General features: G+C 41.0%; 1 protein-coding gene across 1 annotated transcript in view; it reads right to left on the reverse strand.

The window, feature by feature from the left end:
• ryr3 (ryanodine receptor 3) overlaps positions 1 to 14,627 on the reverse strand; it is a 296,068-nt gene that overhangs the window by 187,434 nt on the left and 94,007 nt on the right. The window contains exons 19-25 of the mRNA XM_060915728.1: positions 13,715 to 13,848; positions 10,351 to 10,592; positions 8,060 to 8,252; positions 7,348 to 7,564; positions 6,584 to 6,688; positions 4,590 to 4,693; positions 1,225 to 1,308 (exon numbers count right to left, since the gene is read on the reverse strand). Of these exons, the coding sequence (XP_060771711.1) occupies positions 1,225 to 1,308; positions 4,590 to 4,693; positions 6,584 to 6,688; positions 7,348 to 7,564; positions 8,060 to 8,252; positions 10,351 to 10,592; positions 13,715 to 13,848 (1,079 nt within the window). The remainder of the gene's footprint in view (positions 1 to 1,224; positions 1,309 to 4,589; positions 4,694 to 6,583; positions 6,689 to 7,347; positions 7,565 to 8,059; positions 8,253 to 10,350; positions 10,593 to 13,714; positions 13,849 to 14,627) is intronic.

The following is a 14,627-nucleotide window of genomic DNA, read 5'->3' on the forward strand; positions in this document are numbered from 1 at the left end:
AAAGGGGATGTCTCACAGTGGTAAACATGGCCTTGTCCCAACTTTTTTGAGATGTGTTGTTGTCATGAAATTTAAAATCACCTAATTTTTCTCTTTAAATGATACATTTTCTCAGTTTAAACATTTGATATGTCATCTATGTTCTATTCTGAATAAAATATGGAATTTTGAAACTTCCACATCATTGCATTCCATTTTTATTTACAATTTGTACTTTGTCCCAACTTTTTTGGAATCAGGGTTGTACATGAATAAATAGGTGCACATGTGTTCCTAATAAAGTGTTCAGTTCCTAATAAAGTGCTCAATGAGTGTACATTCCAAAATGTCATTAACACATTACATAGAAATAAAATACCCTGGGATAGCCATCCATCCATTTATCCCTTATCTATACTGTTTATCCGTTAGGGTCACAGGGGAGGCTGGAACCAATCCCAGCTGACTTCGGATGAAAGGGAGGATACACCCTGGGCAGTTTGCCAATCAGTCACAGGGCTAACACAGAGAGGATCAACCATTCACACTCACATTCACACCTATGGGCAATTTTGAGTATCCAGTTGACCTAACCCATATGTCTGTGGACTGAAGGAGGAAACTGGAGCACCTGGAGGAAACCCATGCAGGCATGGGCAACATGTAACCTCCACACAGAAAGGCCCCAGTTGGCCTAGAGGTTCAAACTCAGAACTTCTTGCTGTGAAGCAACAATACTAAGCACTGCACCATCACGCCACCCCACCCTGGAATATCTCATCTCATCTCATTATCTCTAGCCGCTTTATCCTGTTCCACAGGGTCGCAGGCAAGCTGGAGCCTATCCCAGCTGACTACAGGCGAGAGGCGGGGTACACCCTGGACAAGTCGCCAGGTCATCACAGGGCTGACACATAGACACAGACAACCATTCACACTAACATTCACACCTACGGTCAATTTAGAGCCACCAGTTAACCTAACCTGCATGTCTTTGGACTGTGGGGGAAACCAGAGCACCCGGAGGAAACCCACGCGGACACGGGGAGAACATGCAAACTCCGCACAGAAAGGCCCTTGCCAGCCACGGGGCTCGAACCCGGACCTTCTTGCTGTGAGGCGACAGCACTAACCACTACACCACCATGCCTCCCCACCCTGGAATATGTTTTCAGTATACTGTATTTATTATATGCATTGTTACTATAGTAACAGGCCAGTGAAACAATGCATGTAGGGACTTACTCTTTGGGAAGTTTGATCTTCTTCAGGTCATCTTCAGCATTAATATTGATTTGTACAACATGGCATCCCAAAGCTAGTAAGGTCCTGAGATACAGAAAAAAAGTGCTCAGATTCAGAAAGCAGAAGCATTTAAATATATTTTTGTGTTACACAGGGAATGCAAACTTGCCATATACGTATGTGATCTGATCCACAGTGCATTTTAACTCTTCTCACTCAAAGTAAGAATCTTGAATCTTAACTAGAAACCTGACACTTAAATATAACACACTGAACGGTATATTGTTATTCTGTCAGTTGTCTAAAAGAAATCTCACTTTATGTACACGTTTGACATTTCAGAACTGGCAACACGTGTAAGACAAAAAGAGTTTGGGCTACTAGTGAGTGAAAAATGTGAGTGAAATATAAGGAGATCACACATTGCAGGTAAAGTACACAAGGCATCAATTTAAGGGTTAAAGGTAGACTGCCTTTCAGATTTTTCAAGTTTAGGTCATAAAAAGAATTTTCCCAGACACCCTATTATTTTTGTTTAGTGGACTGAAAGCTACTGAATTCGAATCACAAACTTTCAATTTTATTAGTTTTTATTTTTTTAAATAGAACGATTAATGAATTTATCTCCACGTGGCCCTAAATTCTCCGCTATTTTTTCCTGCTTCACCATGACCCAGTTCAAGATACTATGTCATGCATCACATGCTGGGCTTTCCCCATTCATGCAAGGCATTGTGGGATACAAATTTGAAACAGGAGAGGAAAACGGAGGACGTGAGTGTGCAAATGACACGTGAAAGACCAACTACAGTAACGGAAAGCGAGAAAAAAGATGTTATGTTGCGATGGAAAGGAAACGCAGGACCAAACTAATAAATATCGGCGGTCAGCGAGCACCTCGGTGTGATCAGCTGTTCGTTTAGTGACAGAATGATGGAACTGTTAGTGCACACTCAAAGGTAAACCTGTGCATGCGCACACACACGGACTTCCTCTGTCTGCTTGACTGCGCAAAGCGATCGATTTCATGCACATTATTTGCTTTAATCCCCTCAAATTAAATTAAATAACTTCCCAGCCACAGAATGACCTGATGTTTTGTGAGATATGACAGAAATAAACATATATCACAATGACCAAATTTCAAAGGGAACTACAGTGGTGCTTGAAAGTTTGTGAACCCTTTAGAATTTTCTATATTTCTGCATAAATATGACCTAAAACATCATCAGATTTTCACACAAGTCCTAAAAGTAGATAAAGAGAACCCAGTTAAACAAATGAGACAAAACACATTATACTTGGTCATTTATTTATTGAGGAAAATGATCCAATATTACATATCTGTGAGTGGCAAAAGTATGTGAACCTCTAGGATTAGCAGTTAATTTGAAGGTGAAATTAGAGTCAGGTTTTTCAATCAATGGGATGACAATCAGGTGTGAGTGGGCACCCTGTTTTATTTAAAGAACAGGGATCTATCAAAGTCTGATACTCACAACATATGTTTGTGGAAGTGTATCATGACACAAACAAAGGAGATTTCTGAGGATCTCAGAAAAAGCGTTGTTGATGCTCATCAGGCTGGAAAAGGTTACAAAACCATCTCTAATGAGTTTGGACTCCACCAATCCACAGTCAGACAGATTGTGTACAAATGGAGGAAATTCAAGACCAATGTTATCCTCCCCAGGAGTGGTCGACCAACAAAGATCACTCCAAGAGCAAGGCGTGTAATAGTCGGCAAGGTCACAAAGGACCCCAGGGTAACTTCTAAGCAACTGAAGGCCCCTCTCACATTGGCTAATGTTAATGTTCATGAGTCCACCATCAGGAGAACACTGAGCAGCAATGGTGTGCATGGCAGGCTTGCAAGGAGAAAGCCACTGCTCTCCAAAAAGAACATTGCTGCTTGTCTGCAGTTTGCTAAAGAAGAAACCTTTATTCGTCACATGCACACTTCAAACACAGTGAAATTCATCCTCTGCATTTAACCCATCTGAAGCAGTGAACACACACACACTCAGAGCAGTAGGCAGCCACACCAGAGCGTCCGGGGAGCAGTCAGGGGTCAGGTCTTGCTCAAGGGCACCTCAGCCCAAGGCCGCCCCACGTCAATCTAACTGCATGTCTTTGGATTGTGGGGGAAACTGGAGCACCCGGAGGAAACCCACACAGACACAGGGAGAACATGCAAACTCCATACAGAAAGGCCCTCACCAGCCACTGGGTTCAAACCCAGAACCTTTTTGCTGTGAGGCGACCGTGCTAACCACTACACCACTGTGCCACCTAAAGATCCCCTGGAAAAGCCAGAAAGCTATTGGAAAAATGTTTTGTGGACGGATGAGACCAAAATAGAACTTTTTGGTTCAAATGAGAAGCATTATGTTTGCAGAAAGGAAAACACTGCATTCCAGCATAAGAACCTTATCCCATCTGTGAAACATGGTGGTGGTAGTATCATGGTTTGGGCCTGTTTTGCTGCATCTGGGCCAGGACGGCTTGCCATCATTGATGGAACAATGAATTCTGAATAATACCAGAGAATTCTAAAGGAAAATGTCAGGACATCTGTCTGATGAACTGAATCTCAAAAGAAGGTGGGTCATGCAGCAAGACAACGACCCTAAGCACACAAGTCATTCTACTAAAGAATGGTTAAAGAAGAATAAAGTTAATGTTTTGGAATGGCCAAGTCCTGACCTTAATCCAATCGAAACGTTGTGGAAGGACCTGAAGCGATCAGTTCATGTGAGGAAACCCACCAACATCCCAGAGTTGAAGCTGTTCTGTACGGAGGAATGGGCTAAAATTCCTCCAAGCCGGTGTGCAGGACTGATCAACAGTTACTGGAAACGTTTAGTTGCAGTTATTGCTGCACAAGGGGGTCACACCAGATACTGAAAGCAAAGGTTCACATACTTTTGCCACTCACAGATATGTAATATTAGATCATTTTCCTCAATAAATAAATGACCAAGTATAATATTTTTGTCTCATTTGTTTAACTGGGTTCTCTTTATCTACTTTTAGGACTTGTGTGAAAATTTGATGATGTTTTAGGTCATATTTATACAGAAATATAGAACATTCTAAAGGGTTCACAAACTTTCAAGCACCACTGTAAATTTAACCGATTTTATGACATCGAAAGGCCGTCTAGCTTTAAAAGATAAAGTCTCCCAATGCCACATTTTATTGAGGGCTGTTGAGACTGTCTGGTGTAAAATATAATTCTTCCTAAAATGATTTTACAGACGACCCAATCCATACTTTAAAAGTCACTATGTAAGCATTTAACCCTAAATCTTAGCGTTAATCTAACCTTAATCCTAACTGTCCAACTGTTCATACAAACTTACTTTAAGGTTTCTGTTGACATTTGCAAGTTATAATTTTTTTCAGTTTCAGGCAGCTTGGAGAAGTCAACCAGGCAAGGATGCTGCCGCTTGTTGTCATCACGTACCTTAAAAAAGAAAAAAAAAAGCAGACATTTAAAAATGCACTGAAAAACTATACTTGATAGGTTTCCTGTGCTCTTTGTATGCGTCCAAACAGTCTTGTTCTTCTAATTTCTATTTTTACTTTTATGGAACATGTCTGACTGCTTTATATGGAAATTTATTTTCGGTCTGAAAATCTGTAATCCATTCTGCGTCTTTGGGAATGAAACATTAACGAAATTCAAGAAAGCCATACCATGTCTAATTGTTTGTCACTTATACTGGTAAGGTCCTATCTCAAGTGCAGGACAATGTCACATTGAACTAATGAGCTCTCATTAAAGATTGATTGATCTGTGAACATCTGGAACATTAAAAATTTTCCCCACAGTAAATGATTAGGTTGCACCTCTCAAGTAATGAATTTCTCCTGCTCAGCACTTGGACAATGAGGCACTCATTGAGTTTGCTTTAAGAGCCACTAGAGTCTGGTGCTCAGCGACAGTGTGCTCCCAAATATATATATTAGTGCTGTCAAGCGATTAAAATATTTAATCGCGATTAAGGTCGCGACTGTCATAGTTAACTCGCGATTAATCGCAATTTAATCGCACATTTTTGTCACATGAAAAACCATTGTAATTCTCTTATCAGCATAAAAACGTGAATGGGCTTGCTTTGTATTGCAAAGCATAACACGTCTTGATACAGCCACTGCAAAGTGAAACCTAAGCCGAACACCGGGCCTGGCAAAAGAACCATGAGTGAAGTGATCTACTGTTTGAGTTAGTCTACAACTCAGAGAGATAGGTTACACAGTGATGGTAGGCTTGACATGCTTGATTATAATATAAAGTACACTATTATATTAAGTTTAAGTTGTTCATTGATAAATATTGCTTTGAATCTGATCTTTACTGTTTCAGCTCACTTAACACATTTTGTACTTTTACACTTTCTGCCTGTTGATGCGTCGCGCTGTCCAATCAGAGGCGGCCAAATTTGCATATTACAGGAAGGATTTCTGGGATAGCATTGAGTTTACAGTTCAGAGGGATCTGGCTTCTTTAGACGCTGTCTTCTTAAAACTGAATAAATATTTAAAAAGATCCAAATGAGCCAGTCTTTTGAACGGCTCTTTTCAAAGAACGGATCACAAAGATGCGGATCCCATCAAAGAGCCATAAATCCCATCTCTACTAGCGCGCCCTGCCCGCGCTGGTTCTTTGGGGGGGAGGGCAGAGGACTCTGGCTGTGCGGGGCGTGGCATTACAGTCTAGCTGCTATCGGTTTTCTAAGCAAAGTCTATGTTCCAAGTTCCTGGCAGTTTCAAAAGCTTATGAAAAACCTACATCATGTCACAGAGCGTTAATCTCGCGATAAAAAAATTATCGCCGTTAAAATTGAGTCAAGTTAACGCGTTAATAACGCGACATTTTTGACAGCACTAATATATATATATATATATATATATATATATATATATATATATATATATATATATATATATGTGTGTGTGTGTGTGTGTGTGTGTGTGTGTGTGTGTGTGTGTGTGTTCAGCTTCAATAAGCAGTAGATGCACATTACATCAATGCACCCTCATCTTTCTTTGCCTTATTATCAGAAAATGAGATCACATGCCCATATGCTAGGTAGGTATTTAGGATGCTTAACATTAGTCAGGCACTCTAAATTCAGGGTGACTTTTTCAATGATACTGGCCTGTTTTTTTTTTTTCAAGCTGGTCAGTGCTTGTGGGAGAAGTGAAACGGTATGAAATGGAGATAAAAATCTCAGAATGGTCAGAATGAGATGGTGTCACTGCTTACACAGTATTTTGAATTCAGGTGTGAATTTCTTTGGCTGAAGTGATATTCTGACATGTCCATGTAATGTCATATAGGTTTTCTTACCTTGCCATAGGTCCAGCCAAGCTCGATTTTGTTCATGCCCCAGAGTTCATGGATGTTCTCAGCTAGCTTATTGCGCACATTTTCAAGGTGTGGAGGCAGAACAATCTGACAAATGTAAAGATGATGTTTCTAGTCATTTTGTGTTTCTAACAAAGGATCAAATTTACAGCAGACAGTAAAAAGAACAAGCTCGACTGTCAGCTACTGCTCACTTACCGTACGTATCCCCCCTCAACACTCAAAATCCACCCTATATGTTTCATAAATACATTCAGTTGGTAAACAGGAAGTCAATGTGCGACAGACCTGAAAACGGTATACATGGTATAGAACCCCAAGCTGAACCTCGGTACCAAATATCAAGCAGTTGTGATTTGTAGTTCCTGAGAAAAGTGTTATGAAAATTTTGTAAATCCCCCCTATATGTTTCGTAAATACATTCAGTCGGTAAACAGGAAGTCAATGTGGGACAGACCTGAAAACGGTATACATGGTATAGAACCCCAAGCTGAAGTTTGGTACCAAGTACCAAGTGGCTATGATTTGTGGTTGCTGAGAAAAAGGATGTTTCAGATGGACGGAGATACAGATGGATGGACAGAGATAAAAATAAAATAAAATAAACCAGAATACCTCCCTCCCCCTTCGGAGTGGGAGTATTTAAAAAAAACCCAGTATACCCCCTTCCTTCGGAGCAGGGGTATTAAAAAATGAATAGATGGGATGAGAAAAGGATTAAAACAGATTTGTTGTTAAGGTCTCACCTGGCTGGTATTGACAGGGATGGGAATGAAGGACGCTTGAGACAGGAATTGGGTGGTTCCCAGCAAGTCTCTCACTCCCTCCGTATCTCTCTTATACTCCTTCACAGGCTCCACCCGCATCTTTTCTTTGGGGAGAAGGGCTTCATAACAAGGTGCATAGCCAGCAGGGGGTAGGAACTTGAAGTCACCATGGCGGCCACCCAACAAGAAACGAACCCTGGTGAAAGACATGAAGTGGGCGTTGATTATTCATATTGTTTTGTATGCATCACAGACAATATGAACACACAGCCTTCCCAGAAATACCTCAGTTGTGGAGGAGGAGTGTGAAAGAAGCTGTGAGGCTCAATGAGTAACAAATCACTAAAATCCCCTTTGGAGTCTCAAGGTAAAAGGTAATGGATAGGAAAAAACACCCAATGGAAAAATGTCTGCAGGTTCAATGTCAACCTCCAAGTTCAATGTTGACCCAAATATAGTTGGAAATTTACCTTTGAGCATTTCTACAGGACCCTGTGTCCCCATCAATAATTGTGACTGAGTACACCTGTCTCTTGTCCTACTTCAAACTTCAAGGCCTTCACCTGTTAATTTCCATAATTTCACACTGTTGCATATAAATTGCCTTAGTATTCCCAGTGGTGATCTGTGTACAAATATAATCATGCAGGACAGGTGAGCAGTCTGTGGTGATGCTGGCTGCATGACTCACTTGACCCCTGCTGAGAAGCTCACAACGGGGAAGAAGAAACCATCCGTGTTGAAGTCCTCGAACATTCCCTGCACGGGCTGGCCATTAATGCGGAAGGACATGCTGGGGGCCCCGAGGTCCAGGCAGCAACTCACCACATCATCAGAGGTCAGCAAGTGCTGGTTAATGGAGGCCACGGCCCGTGGGATTCGTCCTGCAACACATTGATGATTTCTCACAGTTTTCAAACTTTACATGTTTGACTTAAAGGTCATTTTGACCTCAGAATAATAAGCTGAAATAAAGTGTTGGTCACACTTTACTTGAAGGCTACAAAATGACTTTATAACACTCATGCGCATTAAATAATATACACATTTAGATAATTATGCAAAAGCATACAGTATGTCAGTAGCCCATATCACTGTTCGCAGGATGACATGCAATGTCTTAAACCTTTCGATTTCATAAAATTGGTGAAATTTAGTTCCTTCTGAAATTTGGTCAGAGTGATATATGTTTATTTCTTTTATATCTCACAAAATATCAGGCCATTCTGTGGCTGGGAAGTTATTTAATTTGAAGGGATTCCTGAGCAAATAATGTGCATGAAATCACTCACTTCACTCAGTCAAGCAGACAGAGGAAGTCCGTGTGCGCACGCGCAAGTTTACCTTTGACCCTGCACTGACAGTTCCATCATTCTGTCGCTAAATGAACAGCTGATCACACCGAGGTGCTCGCTGACCACTGATATTTATTAGTTTGGTCCTGCATTTCCTTTCCTTCGCAGCATAACATCTTTTTCTTCTCGTTTTCCGTTACTGTAGTCGGTCTTTCACGTTTCATTCGCACACTCACGTCCTCCATTTTTCTCTGCTGTTTCAAATTTGTATCCCACAATGCCTTGCACAAATGGGGAAAGCCGACCACGTGATGCATGATGTAGTACCTTGAATTGGGTCATGGTGAAGCAGGAAAAAATAGCAAAGAATTTAGGGCCATGTGGCCTTAAATTCATTAATTGTTCTATTTAAAAAAAAATAATACAATTGGAAGTCTATGATTCGAATTCAGTAACTTTCGGTCCACTAAACAAAAATAATTGGGGGTCAGGGAAAATTCTTTTTATGACCTAAACTTGAAAAATCTGAAAGGCAGTCTAGCTTTAACGTTAATGCAAAGGGTTTTGACACTTGCCACAGGCTTGAGGTGATTACAAGGCTATTTAGATAATTGCAATGCCATTTGCTTGGAAAAAAAACAAACATTTGAAATCTTAAGAATGCTGATATAGGTTTCTCCTCTTAAATATGATACTGCATTTATTAATTAAAAAACGTTAGCAAATAAGATCAGCATGTTAATTATGCTGAACTGCACACTCTTATCATTCTCTTCATGTAGGATTCCCAAACAGGAATGAATTTTATGTGTATTTTTCCACAATTACATTTTAAATGTAGTTTTACACTGAATTTATATGCTTATTTGTTTATCTTGCTCTATAAGAAATGGGGATAAGTAGTGAACTGAACATGAGGAGTAAGACTAAAATTACAGAGGACAATTATGGTATAAGGAAGTACTCTATACTGTATTTTTGTGAATTATGCAAATTCATAAGGGTTTTTATAGGTGAAATAACATTCACATATAACATTTAGGATACATATTCCCAAAGTTTTACCGACTAGTGGCCTAGTGGTAGCGTGTCCGCCTCTCGATCGGGAGATCGTGAGTTCTATTCACGGTCGGGTCATACCAAAGACCATTATAAAAATGGTACCTACTACCATCTGGCAAGGCACGCTGCAATACAGATGTGCATAGGGAGTTAAACTCTCGTGGTTACCAGAGGACTAGCCCCCCACTGTAACCCTAGCTATGTAATAGGCGAGAGGCCGAGGGCTACGGAAACGGAGATCGGCGCCGCCTGATGCGCCACCATCAGAGTTGGGCCTGGTTAGTACTTGAGTGGGAGACTGCCTAGGAATACCAGGTACTGTAGGCGCGGGAAGGACTTTAACTTAATTCCCAAAGTTTTAAATTACAGCTTTAGTTTTGAAACAATGACATGATTGAGAATGCAGATTGAGTATTACAGCATTTTTTTTTTTTTTTAATGTTCTACTGCCAGTCTTTGATGGCATTCTGGTATCATTCGTGTTGTAATGCTTTGCACCTGCTGTCTTGTCCTGTACTTTATTGAGTTGTTCCAAAGCCAAATACAAACTGAGTTTTTGTGTGGCTGCAAAAGATTCTTGAAAATAAAAACAAAAATAGCAAGCTTATCAGAGCTGTGTAGGCACCTGACCACAGATGAAGCCCATCGAAGGCATAGGAGTAGAGATCATCGCCAACACCGTTACCCCCCCAGCCCTCTCCACCCCCAGGGTAAGGGGCATAGCCTTTAGTGCTGGCCCAGCCTACACGGAGATGAGTGCCTTCACTTGTGACAAAATGGTCCACCTGATCAATCATCAGCTCAAAGTACCACTTCTTATACTGAGCTGATCCCTCGCTTACACCGAGGAAGATGTTGGGTCGCATGCTGTCAACAGAGGAAAATGTAGGAAATGTTTAATAAAAGCATGGTAGTTTGGAGTGTTTAAATAATAATAATAATAATAATAATAATATGGCGGTTTCAAATGTCTATATACAACCCAAAATCAGAAAAAGTTGGGATGGTATGTTGAAATTAAAACTGAAAACAATGATTTGTAAATAATCTTTGACGTGTATTGCACTCAAAACAATACAATAGAACATTATTTGATGCTTTACCATATGAATTTTATTGTTTGGTTTTCAAAATAAGAAATGTATTTAAATTTTAATTCTTGCAACACATTTCAAAAAAAAGTTGAGATGGTAAAGCATTTACCACTTTGTGATGTTTCCATTCCTTCTCACAACACTTAAAGGAACAGTCCACCGTACTTCCATAATGAAATATGCTCTTATCTGAATTGAGACGAGCTGCTCAGTACCTCTCCGAGCTTTGCGCGACCTCCCAGTCAGTCAGACGCAGTCAGACGCGCTGTCACTCCTGTTAGCAATGTAGCTAGGCTCAGCATGGCCAATGGTATTTTTTGGGGCTGTAGTTAGATGCGACCAAACTCTTCCGCGTTTTTCCTGTTTACATAGGTTTATATGACCAGTGATATGAAACAAGTTCAGTTACACAAATTGAAACGTAGCGATTTTCTATGCTATGGAAAGTCCGCACTATAATGACAGGCGTACTAACACCTTCTGCGCGCTTCGGCAGCGCATTGATACGGAGCTCAGATATTATAATAGCTACATTGCTAACAGGAGTGACAGCGCGTCTGACTGCGTCTGACTGACTGGGAGGTCGCGCAAAGCTCGGAGAGGTACGGAGCAGCTCGTCTCAATTCAGATAAGAGCATATTTCATTATGCAAGTACGGTGGACTGTTCCTTTAAGGTGTTTAGGGACTGAAGACACCAAGTGATGAAGCGTTTCAGGTGTTATTTTGTCCCATTCTTCCTGCAAACAGGTCTTAAGGTGTATAACAGTACGGAGTCATCACTGTCATATTTTTCATTTCAAAATTCATTGCGCATTCTCTATTGGGGCCAGAGGGGCCAGGCACCCTCTTCTTCCACAGCCATGCCTTCGTAATGTGTGCAGAATGTGGTTTTGCATTGTCTTGTTGAAATATCTCTGGAAAAGATGTTGCCTTGAAAACAGCATATGCTGCTCCAAAATATCAATGTACTTTTCTGCATTAATGCTGCCATCACAGAAGTGTAAGTTACCTTTGCCAGGGGCACTGACACAACCCCATACCATGACAAATCCTGGTTTTCTGGACTTGTTGCTCGTAACATTTTGGAGGGTTCTTTTCGTCTTTGGTCTTTGGCACACGGCATTCGTTTCTTCCAAAAAAGACCTGAAATACTGATTCATCTGAACACAATACACGTTTCCACTGTGTGATGGTCCATCCCAGATGCCGATGAGCCCAAAGAAGTCAACAGTGTTTCTAGACACAATTAACATAAGGCTTCCTTTTTGCTCAGTAAAGTTTTAACTGGCATTTGTGGATGTAACTCTGTATTTTAGTGCTTGACAAAGGTTTGCCAAAGTAATCAAAAGCCCATGTGGTTATATCAGTTATAGATGAATGACAGTTCTTGATGCAGTTCTGTCTAAGGGATCAGAGATCACAGGTGCTCAGCTTAGGCTTGTGCCCTTGCCTTTTACGCACTGAAATCCTCCAAATTCCTTCTCATCTCATTATCTCTAGCCGCTTTATCCTGTTCTACAGGGTCGCAGGCAAGCTGGAGCCTATCCCAGCTGACTACGGGCGAAAGGCGGGGTACACCCTGGACAAGTCGCCAGGTCATCACAGGGCTGACACATAGACACAGACAACCATTCACACTCACATTCACACCTACAGTCAATTTAGAGTCACCAGTTAACCTAACCTGCATGTCTTTGGACTGTGGGGGAAACCGGAGCACCCGGAGGAAACCCACGCGGACACGGGGAGAACATGCAAACTCCGCACAGAAAGGCCCTCGCCGGCCACGGGGCTCGAACCCGGACCTTCTTGCTGTGAGGCGACAGCGCTAACCACTACACCACCGTGCCGCCCCTTCAAATTCCTTGAATCGTTTAATGATATTATGCACCATAGATGGTAAAATATCCAAATCCCTTTGTATCTTTCTTTGAGAAACATTGTTTTTAAACATTTCAATAATTTTCCTCACACATCTGTGGACAAATTGGAGATCCTCAGCCCATCTTCACTCCTCAAAGACTAGGCCTTTCCTGGATACGGATTTTGTACCAAATCATGATTACAATCACATGTTGACATCACCTGTTTCAAATCACATCATTATTTAATTGTTTAGCTCATTACTAGCCATAAATTGCCCCTGTCCCGGCATTTTTTTTTTTTTTTGGAATGTGCTGCAGGTCTGAAATACAGGAATGAATGTATATTAACAAATGAAATGAAGTTGACCAGACAAAACATGAAATATCTTGAGTTCATACAGTCTGCAGTGAAATACAAGTCAAAGTAAATTTAGAAATCACTGCTTTTTTTTAATTTGCATTTTCCATACCATCCCAACATTTTCTGATTTGGGGTTGTAATAAACATATGGCAGTTTAGAATGTTTATATAATAAAAGTACAGCACTTTATAATGTATAATTAATAAATGTCCAACAGTTTATAATGTTTATATAATAAAACGATTGGCAGTTTAGGATATTTGATAAAAGGATGGCAGTTTTTAATGTTTATATAATAAAAGTAAGACAGTTTAGAATAAAAGTACTTAAAGTAAAAAAAGTATGGTCATATAAAAATTTTGCAGTTTAGAAAGTTTAATTAATAAACATATGGCAGTAGGGAATGTTTAAAACATAAAAGTATAGTAGTGTAGACTGTTTTGTTAATAAAAGTCTAGCAGTAGGGAATGTTTAAATAATAAAGTGTAGTTAAATCGAAAGAACATTTGAAGCAATATGTGTGAAAAGAGTAATATAAATTCACTACATGGCCAAAAGTTTGTGGACACCTGATTACCACAGGCCTACATATGGGTGCAATGGTCAGATTGTCCAATATTTTGGTCATACAGTGGATGTACAGGACACAATAGAGGACTTTTGTTACCTTTGCACATCATTGACCAATCGTGTTTGGAGCAGGAGATCCCTTCTGGGAAGGAGGTGGTCACAGATGATGTTCTGATTGGCTCGGACTGCCACTCCATTGCAGACACAAAGAGAGCAGAGAATATCCAGAATCTGCAGGGGAAACAGGTGGGGGGACAGCTTTTTAATATTCAGGCCTTAGAACTGCCATCAAAATATTAGAATTATGACCAATTCTAAATAACAGCATTGAGGTTATAAATTCCAACCACTTCCTTGGAATGTATTGACTGCAATATGATGGGAATGGCAATAATGAGGGGTTTTTTTTAACTGTGGGTAAAAAGATCTGTTATTTCATCTCATCTCATTATCTCTAGCCGCTTTATCCTTCTACAGGGTCGCAGGCAAGCTGGAGCCTATCCCAGCTGACTACGGGCGAAAGGCGGGGTACACCCTGGAGAAGTCGCCAGGTCATCACAGGGCTGACACATAGACACAGACAACCATTCACACTCACATTCACACATACGGTCAATTTAGAGTCACCAGTTAACCTAACCTGCATGTCTTTGGACTCTGGGGGAAACCGGAGCACCCGGAGGAAACCCACGCGGACACGGGGAGAACATGCAAACTCCGCACAGAAAGGCCCTCGCCGGCCACGGGGCTCGAACCCGGACCTTCTTGCTGTGAGGCAACAGCGCTAACCACTACACCACCGTGCCGCCCAGATCTCATCTCATCTCATTATCTCTAGCCTCTTCATCCTTCTGCAGGGTCGCAGGCAAGCTGGAGCCTATCCCAGCTGACTACGGGCGAAAGGCGGGGTACACCCTGGACAAGTCGCCAGGTCATCACAGGGCTGACACAGACACAGACAACCATTCACACTCACATTCACACCTACGGTCAATTTAGAGTCACCAGTT

Source organism: Neoarius graeffei, chromosome 3 (assembly GCF_027579695.1).
Source record: "Neoarius graeffei isolate fNeoGra1 chromosome 3, fNeoGra1.pri, whole genome shotgun sequence".
Lineage (NCBI taxonomy): Eukaryota > Metazoa > Chordata > Actinopteri > Siluriformes > Ariidae > Neoarius > Neoarius graeffei.